This window comes from Octopus sinensis, unplaced genomic scaffold (assembly GCF_006345805.1).
Source record: "Octopus sinensis unplaced genomic scaffold, ASM634580v1 Contig17682_ERROPOS258513, whole genome shotgun sequence".
Lineage (NCBI taxonomy): Eukaryota > Metazoa > Mollusca > Cephalopoda > Octopoda > Octopodidae > Octopus > Octopus sinensis.
Window position 1 is genome coordinate 139,958 of NW_021835233.1, and position 17,543 is coordinate 157,500.

The window sequence follows — 17,543 nt, forward strand, 5'->3', positions numbered from 1 at the left end:
CATATAGAGATGGTGTTCAATTGATTTATGAGAATGGTGGTGGGGGAGATTGTGGTACTTATGTGAGACCTGCTATGCTGTACTCACAGAGTGACATACACCATTCTATGCCTGACTGGCTGTACTGTAGTAGTAGTACACAGTAAGTGGATTTTCAAGGTGAGCTCTAATTGGCTGTATGCAAATGAATTCATTACTGGGGTCCGGAACTCTGGTGGAAAAAAATTTCATGGCCTGGCCAACTCAAATTACATAGAGGGCCTCTTTAATCACAGAAAGTTTTTTGAGGGCTGCTTGTATACTGACAGAATTGAAAGTATTTTGCTCTCCCATGCTATTATTACAATAATGAATGAATGATCGTTGATTCAACATGAAATATCATTCCAAAACAGTAGTATCTTTCTTTTTTTTACTTTTCTTTAATTTTTGATAAAATTTTTAAATGTTTGTTTAGATAAACCCATTTCAAGAAAGTATCAAGAGGGCTGCAAGATAAAAGTCTGTGGTCTGCATGCCCTGTTCTCAGCTTAAACTCATGAGCTGTTCAAAATCACTGTTCAAAATATATATATATATATATATATATATATATATATGTAAATATAAATAAAAATATAAATATGTATATATATATGTGTATATATATATGTATATACATGTATATATATATGTATATGTATGTATGTATGTATATATATGTATATATATATATATATATGTATATATATGTGTGTATATATATGTATTTACATGTATATATATGTATATATATATGTGTGTATATATATATGTATTTACATGTATATATATGTGTGTGTATATATATATATATATATATATATATATATATATATATGTATCTATATATATGTATGTATATATATGTATACATATGTGTGTGTGTATATGTATATATGTATATATATAAATATAAAAATATTTATATATTTTACATTCTCTCTCTCTGTGTCTGTCTGTCTGTCTCTCTCTATATATATATATTTGTGTATAACGGATGTTAAAAGATGATGATATATATATATTTATACATATATATATATTTATACATATATATATGTGTATATATGTATATGTGTGTATATGTATATATTTTATATTCTCTGTATTTATCTATGCATTGTTTTGCTAAAATTTATTTTCATTGTTGATTTTATTTTATTATTTTTTTTCTTCTTTTATAATTCCATTGTGAAAGATATTATAGTTTTAAATAGTCATGAAAAGAAATTCTTTTTTGGTTTTGTTTTGTTTTGTTTCTAATGTATAATTGTATTTTGTAGAAAAATCACAAAAATTCTTTGTCGTCTGTTGGTTTATTAACTCTTGTAGAACTAAATTCGTTATGAAATTACTTAGAAGAGAACAACCATTTCTCTATATTTCTTCCAAAGTTATAAGTAGGTACTTTAGTAATTTATTGGTTCACAAATCTTTGACGTTTCTGGTTTTCCCATTTTGCAGCACGTTCTTCTTGTCTTATTCCTCATCATCATCAATTCTCTCATTATCATTGTTGTCATCATCATCATTGTCATCAGTGTCATTATCCTTTTCATCACCAGTGTCTGTCGCCATCATCAACAATGTTTTCGTCTTCTTCATCATCAGTGTGTTGTCATCATCATCAGTGTCATCATCATCTTCATCATCAGTGTCTGTCATCATCAAGAATGTCATCGTCCTCTTCATCATCAGTGTCTGTCATCATCAAGAATGTCATCGTCCTCTTCATCATCATCAGTGTCTGTCATCATCATCATCATCATCATCATCATCATCATCATCAGTGTCATCGTCCTCTTCATCATCAGGGCCTGTCATCACCATCATCATCAGTGTCATCATCATCATCATCATCATTATCAAGGTAACGAGCTGGAAGAATCATTAGTACGCCAGGTGAAATGCTTAGCGGTATTTTGTCTGCCTTTTATGTTCAGAGTTCAAATTCTGCTGTGGTTAACTTTCAGGGTTGATAAATTAAGTACCAGTTACGTACTGGTGTTGATCTAATCGATTACCACCCCATTCCCCGAAATTTCAGTCCTTGTGCCTATAGTAGAAAGGATTATTATCATCAGTGTCATCATCATCATTATCATCATTGTTGTCATTATCATCATCACCATCATCATTACCACTATCATCATCATCATCATCATCATCAACATCAATGTCTTTCTCACTCTCAGAAAAGAGGAATGACTTAAAAGGAAATAATTGAGGCAAGAGTTTTATAGCTGGATGCTCTTCCTGTTGGCAACCTTTACCTAATTTTGTAATGAAAGATCTTTGAGATGGGGAACTCACACATGCACACACACAAATACATACACACATACAAATACACACATGCACATATGAACTTGATATAGGCTTCGTTTTATTTCTGACTAACAAATTTCCTCATTATAAAGTAGACAGTACTGTGCCATGGGACTGAACTTAAAGCCATGAGGTTGATAAGCAAACTTCTTAACCACAGAGCCATGGCTGCACATGTACCTCTCCCAGCATGCATTGTGCATGAAATATTAGATGGCATTACCAGTTGCTCTTATTGTATTTCACATATGTAGCGATCACTTCTTAACCACAGAGCCATGCCTTCACATGTATCTTTCCCAGCATGCATTATACATGAAATATTAAATGGCATTACCAGTTGATCTTATTTTATTTCACACATGTAGCGATCGATCACTTCTTAAACACAGAACCATGCCTGCACATGTATCTCTCCCAGCGTGCATGGTACATGAAATATTAGATGACATTACCAGTTGATCTTATTTTATTTCACACATGTAGCGATCACTTCTTAACCACAGAGCCATGCCTGCACATGTATCTCTCCCATGTATCTTCCACATGTAGTGATAACTGTTTCAGTGTTCTCTCGCTTTATTTGCAATCAGTTAAGCTTTACGTTCGCAAGTTGTAACTTTTTAAACAAAATGTCTAAATAAAATGAAGAAACGAAAGAATAAAAGACGAGGAAGAAAAATAGTTTCTTTCGTTCTTAGTTGTGGATAATTCAGTAACTGAAACAGTGAATGATTTCAGTAGAAAAGCAGCGAATTGATCAGAATAAATGATGGCCAGTTTGCTGTTACTATTCGCTGATCAAATTTTAAATCTTTCCATGTTTAACGAGCATAAATGATCATGTCTGGCAAGGTAGAAATTGAGAGTTGCTTCTAGTGCCCACATATCAACTTCACCGATGTTTATTGGATCCAGCAACAACAATAACCAGTAAAGACGCCTTCTTCCAACGGATTCATTTATTTTGTTTATGATATTGTTGTTGTTTTTGTTTTTATTTAGATCAGTGGTTAGTGCTATTTGTTTCTCCCGCCGCTCTTTCTCACAGAATGAATCTAGTAACATTAAATTGCCTTGTTTTAGGCAGGATTCTAATCTAATGAAGATACAAACTAACAGCTCATTGCCCACATGCGAAACACTTCAGCCAATTAACTATAGTTTCTCATATATATATAACCAACATTCTAGATAAAAGAGATTTGGTCTTAAAGGTCAGCTGGTGTGACATTGAACTAGAGTAAAAATTTTATGTGTTGTAGTTTAAAGGTATAATTTCAGAGTTCTTAAATCAGTATTCTGCTTCTGTACCAAAATTAGGAAAGTTGTGCAATTCTCAACCAATTGCGATTTCTATTATTGCATCATCAGAAAAGTTGGTGAGCTGGCAGAATCATTAGCAGACTGGATAAAATGCTTAACAGCATTTCTTCCAACTTGGCAGTCTGGGTTCAAATCTTGCTGAGGTCCACTTTCTCTTCTTTTTTTTTCTTTTGGGGCCTGTAAAATAAATAAGTATCAGTTGAGAAATGGGGTTTGATGTAATCAACAATCCTCTTCCTTTACAAAAATTGCTGCTCTTGTACGTACCAAAATTTGAAACCATAATCCCACCAAGGTCAACACACACAGACACACAGACACACAGACACACAGACACACACACACAACACACACACACACACACACACACACACACACACACACAATGGGCTTCTTTCGGTTTCCATCTCCCAATTTCATTCACTGACTATAGTAGAAAGCACTTGCCCAAGGTGCCACGCAGTGAGACTGAACCTGGAACCATGTGGTTTGGGAAGCAAACTTCTTACCACACAGCCACACCTGTGCCTATGGTCAGTTTAATGGCTAATGGTTTAGCTTTCTTGTGGGCACAGTCTACAAGAATTTTTGCATCTTAAAATCACAGAATACCATGTTTGATGGCTCTGCTTGCCATCTTGGGCAAATGTTGCTTTCTGTAGCCTCTTATTTTGTCAGACCTTGTAAATTAAGTTCGGTACCCAGATGGAAACTGCATAGAAGCCTTTTGGATGGATTGTGCTCTATAATTATCATAGTTTGTGTCATGCTGATCCCATCTGAGAATTAAGGGTATGCGTGTCTGTGGAATACTCAACCACTTACATGTTGATTCAGGAGGAAGTTGTTCAGTTGATTGACCGATTGAATCCTCATTGGAGCGACCAGAAATCCACCACCACCACCACCACCACCTCATCAGTGTTGCTACTACCATTACATAAACATTACCACCACCTGAACACCACCTCAACATCACCACCACTACCACTTGAACACCACCACAACACCAACACTACCATCATCAACACCACCACTTGAACACCACCACAACTCCAACACCACCATCGTCAACACCACCACCACCACCACCACATCACCACCACCATCAACGCCACCACCACCTCATCAATGCTGCTACTACCATTACATAAACACCACCACCAGTTGAACACCCCCACAACATCACCACCACCATCATCAACAGCACCACAAGCACCACCACACCACCACCACCGCCACCACCACCACCACCACCACCACCACCACCACCACCACCACCACCACCACCACCACCACCTCCACATGGACATTTCTATTCAGTTTCTTCTCCTCTTCACTCCGCATGTATATTTCGATCACTTTAATTTCAATTTGAACTTCTCCCAATCTAAACAGCAATCACAAAATCAATAATCCAGGCCATTATCACAGCTACTTGCTTTTTTTTTTTTTAAATCTTTTTTCCCCCATCCTTTTTATATTGTCTTATTCCCTAGCAGACCCATTTCTACCCTGCATTTATTCAGTGTTCAAGACTTTTGATAGATTCCAATCAAATATATATTGGCCTGTTAGATTCATCCATCCTTCATGTAAAACGATAAAACAGTTGAAAAGAAGGAAAAATATTTTTACTTAGAGATTAATGTTTAACAATTTATCTGTTTCTTTTTATTTTTGCTTTTTTGCTTTTTGCTTTTTGTTGTCTCTCCAACTTTATTTATTTTTTTTTTTCAGAAAAAAATTTTTATAAGTTTTGTTGTTTTTCTCTCTTTGCAGTGAGAATTAAATGCCGTGATGCAGTGAAAAAAATTGCCGTTTATCACCAGAGACTAGCTGTGAGTTTGACCTTTTTAGATAACTGAGCCGATATTTTGTAAATGGAATAGCATAAGGCGCTATGTTTATTGAATTTAACGACGCCAGTTTTGTCAACGATGTGTGTTTCTATTGCTTGATAATTTAGCTTTGTGTTTTAGGGAAGTATGGTATTTTATCTGCATCCAGGAAATGCATCAATTTACCAGCATTACTGCACAAAGGAATGGCTTTCTTACAGAACTATTGGATGGAATTTAAATTCTTTTATCATGGCTTTAGCAAGGTTCTGAAAATGTAATTTCTTTCTTCTAATACAACGAGGTGATAATTTTAGTTTGCATCATCTCTCCATCTCTTTCTCTTTCTTTCTCTCTCTTTCTCTCTCTTTCTCTCTGGAGTAATGTCATTATTGGTAGATGTCTTTATTAGGAAATGAAAACTCTTTGAAAGCACAAAAGTCAATCAACCTGAATGCAATGGAGGGAACCATCAGAATCTCTCATGTGGCCTTCAAGGGAAATGATATCAGAAATAGCCTCCAGTCGTTGCTTTGGCAAAGCCAATTTTATTATGATTGTCATTGTAAGGGCTGTAAGGGTGGTGTGTGGCAGAGTGGGTAAAAACAAAAGGCGAACGCCTTGTCATATTTGGTTTGTGTGCTTTGTGTTCCCAGTTCAAATCTAGCTGAAGTTATTGTTGTCTTTTATACATCTGCAACAAGTGGGACTCAGTAAAAAAAGAAAGTACCAGTTATGTACGAAGGTCAATTCAAGTGACTTCTCCACCAACACCAACACCACCACCACCACCAACACCACTACCACCACCACCACCACCACCACCACCACACCACCACCACTACCACCACCGCCAAATTTGTGGCCTTTATGGTCATTGTACCATTCAAGTGTGGTCGATGCCAGTACCACCTGACTGGCCCCTGTACCGGTGGCATGTAAAAAGCACCCGCTACACTCTCAGGGTGGTTGGCATTAGGAAGGGCATCCAGCTGTAGGAACCTTGCCAGATTAGATTGGAGCCTGATACAGCCTTCTGACTTGCCAGTCCTCAGCCAAATGCTCAAATGGTGCTTTTTATGTGCCACCGGCATAGGAGCCAGTCACGAGGCACTGGCAGTAACCCATGCTCCAATGGTGCTTTTTACATGCCACTGGCATGGGAGCCAGTCAAGCGGAACTGACAGTGACCACCAGGCAGCACTGGCATTGATCATACTTCAATGGTGTTTTTTATGTGCCACCAGCATGGCTGCCAGTCAGGTGGTACTGACATCAGCCATGACAATGAATTTACTTGACTCAACAGGTCTTCACAAGCACAGCTTATTGTTCCATGATGTGTTATTTTAAATTTCATTGACATAATGACCCTCCCTAAGCACAAGTTTTACTGTGATATTTTCAAATTCATCCTTTGACTGTCTTTATACCAATTTAGTAAGGCCTTTTACATATCTTTATTTCTAAAATTAGCAGCCTGTGTACTATATCATCATCATGGGGTGCTGCTGCAGCATTCACTACCTGGTTGCTGATGAGTACATGCTACTGACAACTAACAAAACCCCCAAAGGTCAGATGCGTATCTTGCATCCCTTCCATCATTGCTGGTTAGTTTTTACCTGCTGCTGCTGATGTGTTTGTATCATTCAACACAAAGCATCCATTAGAGATACCATCTCTTGACAAATACCTCAATTAATTTAGATGTCCATGATGTATTTGCATTAAGTATGATACACAGATTACTGTTTTAATCTAATACTGCTTCTGTTGCACATAATGAGTTATTATTTTTAACTGTTAAGTTTATCATATAATATATAACTTGGACACTGGGGTTGCAGTAATCATCTTACCCCTTTCTCCGAAATTGCTGGCCTTGTGCTAAACTTTGAAACCATCACTATCAATACTCTTATTTTCATATCCATTCTTCCATGCTGTCAAATGTTGCAAAAAATTTCTATTGCATTCATGCTAAACTGGAAAAATAATGCACAGAAAGAAAAAAAATTATTCGTTTAAATAAACATAGGCGTAGGAGTGGCTGTGTGGTAACTAGCTTGCTTATGAACCATGTGGTTCTGGGCTCAGTCCCACTCCATGGCAACTTGGGCAAGTGTCTTCTACTATAGCCTTGGGCCAACCAAAGCCTTGTGAGTGGATTTGGTCGACGGAAACTGAAGGAAGCCCGTCGTATATATGTATATGCACATATATATATACATATATGTGTGTGTGTGTGTCTGTGTGTCTGTGTTTGTCCCCCCAACATCACTTGACAACCGATGCTGGTGTATGTACATCCCCGTAATCTAGCGGTTCCGCAAAAGAAACTGATAGAATAAGTAATAGGCTTACAAATAATAAGTTCTGGGGGGCGATTTGCTCGACTAAAGGCAGTGCTCCAGCATGGCTACAGTCAAATGACTGAAACAAGTAAAAGAGTAACTATTTTGCCTGAGTTTTATTTTTTTTTCCATTTCTTGTTTTATCTATTTTTTGTGTCTTTTCTATCTCTGGTGCCACATAAAAGCACCTGTGCAGTGCCATTTAGAAGCACCTGTGTGGTTCCATGTGAAAAGGCCTATGCTGTGTCACATAAAAGCACCCATGTGGTACCACATGAAAACATGCAGCCCATTCTGTAAAGCGGTTGGCATTAGGAAGGGCATCCATTTGTAGAAACTGTGCCGAATCAGACTTGAGTCTGGTGCGGCTCCATCCAGCTTCCCAGCTCTGGTCAAACTGTCCAGTCCATGCCAGCATGGACGACAAACATAAATGATGATGATGATGATGATGTTTGTTTGTTTGTTTGTTTGTTGAGCGAAGCGGTCTTCATCCCAGAGTGGGAGAAGTCCGAAACGTGGTCCTTTGCTATTCGTAAGACCCGCAGAAGAGAAAGCAGGTCAACCCCCGACACCGAGAGCATCGACAGATGGATGAATACGTATCCAGGCTCAGCGGTTGCATAGGAAGTCGGGGACAAGAAACAGGAAGGAAGAGTGAGAGAAAGTTGAAGCGAAAGAGTACAACAGGGGTCGCCACCACCCCCTGCCGGAGCCTCGTGGAGTTTTAGGTGTTTTTGCTCAATAAACACACACAACGCCTGGTCTGGGAATCGAACCCACGATCCTCCGACTGCGAGTCCGCTGCCCTAACCACTGGGCCATTGCGCCTCCACTTGATGATGATGTCGATGTTGATGATGATGATCTCTCCTTTCTCAAACCCACTGTACAAAACATTTCACTAACTACTTTGTACCTAAAGTAATTACTACTTCCACTTCATATTTATCACTAACAATTTAATCAGTGTGAAATAATTACTGAAATGTAGTTTTGCGGTCGTTATTAGATTTTTGACTCTGATCTCTTTTTCGTCTGACCAGGTCCAGCTTCCTGATAAAATTGTCATCTATGAATTGTACAGCAACGAACCTAATGATATGAGATACAAAGTAAAAGAGAAAATTAGAAAGAAAATTGATTGCAGCCTGATAGTGGTCACATCACAGAACATTATCCTTTGTCTCGTAAGTACTACAAATGTTTTTTATGCTGCATGATTTTCAATCACTTTTGGTCACTCGTTTTTATAGAATTAAACATATTTTTCTCATACTACTAGAAATTTTCTGCATCACTGCTACCGCCATCTTTCTTCAAAATCCAACATATATGCGTAGGAGTGGCTGTGTGGTAAGTAGCTTGCTAACGAATCACATGGTTCCGGGTTCTTCTAAAGCCTCGGGCTGACCAAAGCCTTGTGAGTGAATTTGGTAGATGGAAACTGAAAGAAGCCCGTCATATATATATATATGTGTGTGTGTGTGTGTGTTTGTGTGTCTGTTTTTGTCCCCCCAACATCGCTTGACCACCGATGCTAGTGTGTTTATGTCCCCATCACTTAGCGGTTTGGCAAAAGAGACTGATAGAATAAGTACTAGGCATATAAAGAATAAGTCCCGGGGTTGATTTGCTTGACTAAAGGCAGTGCTCCAGCATGGCCACAGTCAAATGACTGAAACAAGTAAGAGAGAGAGAGAGAGAGAGAGAGAGAGAGAGAGAGAGAGAGAGAGAGAGAGAGACTATGTGTTATGTGGAAAACTATGGGTTATATTTCATTTTTGTATTTGGTCAAAACAGATTTGTGTTGCATCTTGGGACGGTCATAATGCTATGAATAAACACACACACTGGTTCCATTTCACTTCTTTTATTATTATTAGTTAATTAGGTAACCTTTTAACTAATAAGCTAATCAATTGGTGCCATGCTAAAGTCAGCTTTGCCCTTCATCTCTTTGGAGTCGGTAAAATAAAGCACAAGTCAAGTAGTGGTGGGGGTCGATGTAATCACCTTGTGCCTTCCCCTCAAAATTGTTGGCCTTGAATCCTGCACCAGACAGTCATCTCCTTCAGGTGGAAGGTTGTGATGCTGGTCACCTGAACAATATGGAGACCATGTAACTGGTCTTTGTGAGTCCTGGGGCTAAAGAAAGATCAAAAACAGGTAAAAAAAAATACATGACTTGAACAGAACACAAAAACATTTCCTCTGTAAATAATCTGTCTTGTTGGTCACCAGACTTCAGAATAGACAGGATACCTTGTTGTCAGAAATATTCTACAGGTAAATTATTACAAAGTAGACTCATATATTATCAAGCATCTCTCTTACTGTTTCTTAGTAGGAAACATTTTAGTGCTTCCAAAACTCGGAATAAATTCTGAATTCTGCCTGTCATTGTCCTGATTACCAATAATTGAATATATTCTGATTTTTGGGTGTTGATAAATCAGACTAGAAAATTGTCTATTTAGTGTGATGTGTAATACTTGATATATATTTATTTCTGTATGTGTTGCTTTTTTGCTTTTCATTGAGAATACTGCTATTTTGGGGGATTTATGTTCATTTTGGTTGAGAAATGTGCTTCCCAGCCACATCGTGTTTGGTTCAGTCCCACCGCATGGCACTTTGGGCGAGTGTTTTCTGATATGACTCCCTCCAGGCCAGCCAAAGACTTGTAAGTGGATTTGTGGAGATGGAAACTGAAAGAAGCCTTGGAAAAATATTGGTTTCAAATTTTAGCACAAGGCCAGGAAGTTGTGGGAAGGAAGTAAGTTGATTACATTGGCCCTTAATGCTCAGCAGAGACATATCTTATTGACCCTGAAAGGATGAATGGAAAAGTTGACCTCAGCTGAATTTGAACTCAGAACGTAGAGACAGGCAAAATTGCCAATCCTCTCAGCTCATTGCGTTAGCTAGGGGAAAAATATTAGCTTGCTTAGAAACAGTTGATGGTTAGTGACAGGAAGGGCATCCAACTATAGTAAAATTTGCAGGAGTGGCTGTGTGGTAATTAGCTTGCTTACCAATCACATGGTTCTGGGTTCAGTCCCACTGCATGGCAACTTCGGCAAGTGTCTTTTACTGTAGCCTCAGGCTGACTAAATCCTTGGGAGTGGATTTGGTAGACAGAAACTGAAAGAAGTCTGTGACCGCGTGTGTATCATTGGCGATTTTCTTTCTCCGTCTTCCCTTCCTTGGGTCTTTCCTTTTCCTATGTTTCTGATGAAGAGCTCCGCTCGAAACGTTAAACCCTCCTTTCTTTCCTTTCCTGAGTGTCCAATAACACTATACTTGTTCCACGTCCTCACGCTGTTGTCATGTCCTCACTCTTTGTGTTTTCATGTTTGGATTAACTATATATATATATTATATATATATATATATATATATATGAATATATGTGAATATATGTGAATATATATATATGATATATGTGTGTGTGTATATACATATCATCATCATCATCATCGTCGTTTAACGTCCGTTCTCCATGCTAACCGTCCAACCCATGCTAGCATGGAGAACGGACGTTAAACGACGATGATGATGATGATGATATGTATATACACACACACATATATTCATATATATATGTATGTGTGTGTATGTTTGTGTGTCTGTGTTTGTTTTCCCAACATCGCTTGACAACCAATGCTGGTGTGTTTACATCCCCTATCGGTTCAGCAAAAGAGAGTGATAGAATAAGTACTAGGCTTACAATGAATAACTCCTGGGGTCGATTTGCTCGACTAAAAGGCGGTGCTCCAGCAAGACCGCAGTCAAATGACAGAAAACAAGTACAAGAATAAAAGAACATAAACGAACCCATCCAAACATGGAAAAGTAGACATTTAACGACGATGTTGCTGCCGCAATCAAAACATTTATTCTTTGTGTAGAATACCAAATTTTTGGATCTCTATTTTGGAAAGATTCTTCGCTTAAAACTTCATATTGTAATGGTAGTTCTGGCCTTTAAGTTTAAAACTTTTCTATACTAAGAAAAAAAAAGCATTCGAAAAATTGAAGAGTGGCTCTGTCTGTGTGTATTTGTGTGCAATGTGTGCATTCATGTATGCATGGGTGTGTGCATAATTTTAAGAATTAGTGCATTTATGATAAATTTATTGATGGTATCTTAGTAAAACCACTCGATGAACCGCATGAACAATATGTCAAATAAGAACTATTATTAGCTGGTCTAAAACACCTTAATTAGTGCCCTTTGATATACAATACAAATGGCATTTGGTTTAGTTTGAGAAGATAATTGTGTGTTCTTTGCATTATTGTATGAGCGTTCATTGTTGTGAAAATAGTGAAAGCATTTTTGTGGTAAAAGATATTCTCCCTGAGGCTGAAAATATAATCATAAATTATGAAATTTCAACAATGGCCCCTCGATGAAGAAAAAGAAAAGAACAATTAATCCTCCCCACCACCGTTTTTTTAAAAAATTTTTATCAGAAAATTATTAAGGGGTGTTAGTGCTGCAACAATACTTTCTGTGTGTGCGTACATCTTGCGTACATGTGTGTGGTGTGTGTGTGTGAGAGAGAGAGAGAGACAGAGAGATGTATGTGTGCATATGTATAATACATATTTGTATGTGTGTGTATATATATGTATGAGTGTGTATATGTATGTTTGCATATATGTTTATGTATGCATATATATATGTATATGTATTTATATATATGCATATGTATTTATATATATGCTTATGTATTTATATATATGCATATGTATTTATATATATGTATATATGTATATATGTATATATGTATGTATGTGTGCATATATGTATATGTATGCATATATATGTATATGTATTTATATATATGTATATATGTATGTATATATGTATGCTTGTATGTATGTATGTATGTATGTATGTATGTATGTGTGTGTGTATGTATGTTTGTATGCATGTATGTATGCATGTATGTTTGTATGTATGTATGTTTGTATGTATATGATATTTTGTGAAACCGTTTTGTTTTAATTCCAAATTGATTTCGTTTAAGAATAGTTTTGAAAAAGAATGAATAAAGAATTGGATTTTTTCCGCCTTAAGGAGACCTTTTCACCCTTGCTTTTCTCTTCTGCATTGTTTTACACAAATCAAAGCAGCATCTTCCACCCAAATTCTTTTGAATAATTGCCATTGTTAAACTGTCTTTAAAACTGAAGTGGAATCAAGAATTTTCCATTTCTGTGGCAAGATCAAAGAGAACATTTTGCCCCCCCCCCTCTCGAAGAAAGATGATATCCAAGTTAAAATGCAAATCATCATGACAGAATCGGTTATTTCAATTTCTTTATCTTCCTAACATTTGCCATTGAAATTCTATCTCCGATTTGCTACCAAATTAGACCTATTAAAGTCAATATTTGGTCCATTCAAAGATTTCAATGAAAATTTAACTTTTAAAACTGTTCAACATTTCGAAGAAAGAACATCAATGTGCTTTAATTATGTATATACCAAATTATTATGCATAAGTATATATATATATATATATATATATATACACACACACACATTTTTATGTTTGTGTTCATAAAAATATATGTAAAGAAACTAATGTATATGTGTGTGTGTGTGTGTGTGTATATATGTACAATTTTATGCCTGCGTTTATAAAAATGTATATTAAAAAATTTATATATATATATATTTAAAAAAATGGCTGTACATATATATATGTATACATATATATATATACATACATATATATACATATATATATATAATATATATATATATATATATATATATATATATATATATATATATATATATACATATATATATGTATATATATATTTGTATATATATGTAATATATATATAATGTTTGTAAACAGTTGCACATAGAAGGAATTATAGAACATGCATATGAATATAGATGACATTTACAAAGTTTAGTGAGTGACTTTTCTAAGTAACTAAAGTTGCCTGGAGTCCAAAGAGGGGAACTTCGTAGGTTATAAACCAGTACTCACTTCAGTGGAGAATTTTAAAAAGTGAAAATAGTAAAGAACATGTAGCAATAACATATTCACTTACATTTGCAAACACATGAATGCACACACACACACACACACTCTGAAGAGACACAAGTTTAATGCATTCTAAGTCACCTCCATCATGATTGTTGTTGTTTAACATTCGTTTTCCATGCTGGCATGGGTTGGACAGTTAGACTGAAAGCTGGTAAGCCAGGAGGCTGTACCAAGCACCAATCTGATCTGGCAAAGTTTACAGCTGGATGCCCTTCTTAATGCCAGCCACTCCAAGAGTGTAGTTGGTGCTTTTTATGTGCCACCGGCATGAGGGCTAGTCAGGCAGTACTGGCATCGACCATGCTTGAATGGTGCCTTTCACATGCCACTGGCACTGGTGCCAATCAGGTGGTACTGCCATCGGCCATGACAATGACTTCAATTGCCTCAACAGGTCTTCACAAGCACAGTTTATTGCTCAATGATTGAAGAGTCCTCTTAAATGAGCTGGTTATGCTGCACTGGCATAGACCACAATATACATATTTCAGGTTAAACTTCAGCTTAAAACTATAAACTATATATATATATATATATATAGTTTATAAATCTGATACATGTAGAATCAACATAAAAAGCCCTCTTTCTAGCGAGAGATAAATACCAATTTATTTCTCACTATTATGAAAGAGCTACTAATAGTTTCACGCTTTTATGATACTTTAAATTAGCAGACTTATAAAACATGTCATGTATTTTCAAGCAATCTTTCAAGCTCTGTTTATGTGTAAGATGTATTTTGAAAACCAGGATGCTGAACTGGTAGAAAATGAGAAAAAGAAGAAAAGAGGTGTGAAGAAGGATGATGCAAAAAGTGGAATGAGAAAAAAAAAGAAGGGCAGAAAACCACGTTTCTTGTTCTTCCTGATTACAGAAACCTCAGTTAATACAGTTGGTGCAGAACAGTATAACAGCAAAGATGCCATAGTCTATGAGACAGCTAATCAGTCTGGAGTGGGTGGTGACCCTCCAGTTTTACAAAAGAAACCTGTCCATATGTTTTCACCTGCTAAAAATTTCAGATCTGGAATTAGACAGTGTGATGGAATTCTTGGATTTGCAAAGAATATGGGATATTTCTGTTACATAAGAAGTTGCATTTTTTTGATCCATTAACATATGACTTCTCCACAACTCTCTACTTGATTGTATGTGGTGTGGAATTGATCTTCAAACTCCATATTTGGCTTGCCAACTTTGTGGCATTACTTTTGGCGATGTGTCGGAAAGAAGATAGGTAGCAGCATAATGTTTTTTGAAATTGCGTTTACATAACTTGATGTAATTCTTCTTTTCAGTTAGGTTACCTTGAAGCATTGCTGTTGCTTCAGCCTCATATATGATGTAGTTTATCATACACACCTGTCAAGTGGGCAAATGTCAGGGTCTTGACAGTTACAATTAGGAGTGGGCTTTTGGCAATTTTTACAAGTTATAATGTCTTTCATATTGGGGGAGCAGTTGTATATCTTAATTGAGTGTCTGTTAAAAATCTTCCTGTATTTGTAATCTATTGAGAAATGCTTATCTAAAAGAGACAGGAATTTCTTGCTTATGTTGGTTTTAACATTTAGAAAGAAACAGGGTGGGATAAACCAAATTATCTTTCTAGGTCTATTTTTTATAATTTCTGTATTTCCTATGATTTCTACTTTTCCTTGAAGGGGTTTTATATATCTTATCTTTGAAGCTGCTGTTAACTAGGGTATTGTTATAGTGACGAGCTGCCTTATCAAATATTTCTCTAGAAAAAGTGAGAATTGATATCCTATTACTAATAAGCTATCAGGATTTCAAACATGATAGGGGGTTGACAGTACTGTTTACATATGTAGGAGAGTTTCTCATTTGGCTGATGGTATGGTTAATAAGAATGGTAGTTTAGATCTAGGGAAACATAAAAAAATTGACTTTTGATAGGTCAGTACTAACAGGATTTTGTGGCTCATTTGACTAAAGCTATCATTGAGGTTTTTCCTAAATTTACTAAGAAATTCCTCATACTGCTTAATTCCAGACTTTGGCATCTTTTCTCTTATATTGTTATGCAATCAGGGAGGATGGGGATCTTGGTTTTCTTTCCTTCTTTTCTTTCTTTACATTCCATTTTTTGTATCAACCTTCTTCATGATTTTCTTCTCATTTTCTCACAGTCCAGCATCCTCAAAGATTGCTTAGAGATGCATGGCATGTTTTATTAACCTGCCTGTCTAAAGTATCATAAAAATATGAAACTTAGCTCTTCTGTAATTTGTAATGAATGGACACACACACACAAATAGAGAGAGAGAGAGAGAGAGAGAGAGAGAGAAATAGTGAGAGAGAGAGAGAGAGAGGAGTAAACGTAAGAATAAGCAAGTTAAACAGGTTGATATACAAACAATGTTAAATACATTTAGTACAACAAATGTACTCTGTCAACACCTCAAATGTAAAATTCTTCCCTGATGATGGAGGTAGGTAGTATCTGATAATGGAATCAAGTTACAATCATTATTTTGGACCACCAAACTCCCAGAAACAGCTTTTGGACTCATAAAACTCTTACCCAACCCCTTTAATTCCTGATATCTTTTCCATTCTGTGTAAGCCAGACTTTTTTTATATGCATACATATGTAAATTTTTGTATTAAATGTATTTTATATTACCCTTGCCCCTACACTTGATTATGTTTCCTTTGTGCAGAAGACATCCCTGGGAAATTTTATGTCATTTTAAAAAATAAATGAAGAAACAAAATTAAGAACTTGTACTGTCATCTCCTCAGTGTGAGGGTTGACCTCTGTGGTCTCTGGTGATTAAGAAGTCTTTACAGATACGAGTTGAACAACAAAACAAGGTTAAGGTGTGTGTTTGTGTTCATTACCATTCATAGATTTCATTCTCTTAAGACCTTAACTCAATAGAACATTTATAGGAATATTTTGGAAAGTGGAGGAGGAGAATCAAATGAACAAACATACAAACAAACAAAAAAAAAGAAGGAAAAATAAAATATACGAATTAACAAAAAAAAAAACAAAACAAATGTAAACAACCTACTGAATTAGCTGTCAAAAGATATTTTGTGACAGCCCTTCAATTATGGTGGAATGGTTTCTGGCTGGAAATCATACACACACACACACACACCACACACACACACACACACACACACACACACACACACATACACATGGACACTCATACAATACAGACACACATACAATCACATACACACTCACACATTCTCAGGCATAACATACACATATGCACACATAACACACACATACACACAACATGGTCACACAAACACATACACACGCATGGACACACACACACATACACACGTACAGACACACATGCAGCCATGCACACTCTTAGACATACAAACATGGACACACACATATGGACACGGACACACAACACAGACACACACATATGGACACGGACACACAACACAGACACACACATATGGACACACAACACATACACTCACACACACACACATGCTTGCACACATGTATGCATGCACTCACTCAGACAGGTATAAATACACATCCACATGCATACATACACACACACATACACAAGGACAAACATAAC

At 36.4% G+C, this 17,543-nt stretch overlaps 1 protein-coding gene across 1 annotated transcript in view; it reads left to right on the plus strand.

The window, feature by feature from the left end:
* The window catches only part of LOC115231173 (intraflagellar transport protein 122 homolog), a gene marked incomplete at its 3' end in the record, with an annotated part of 216,417 nt that overhangs the window by 100,380 nt on the left and 98,494 nt on the right, over window positions 1-17,543 (plus strand). The window contains exons 9-10 of the mRNA XM_029801251.2: window positions 5,458-5,516; window positions 8,920-9,063. Coding sequence (XP_029657111.1) covers window positions 5,458-5,516; window positions 8,920-9,063 — 203 coding nt within the window. The remainder of the gene's footprint in view (window positions 1-5,457; window positions 5,517-8,919; window positions 9,064-17,543) is intronic.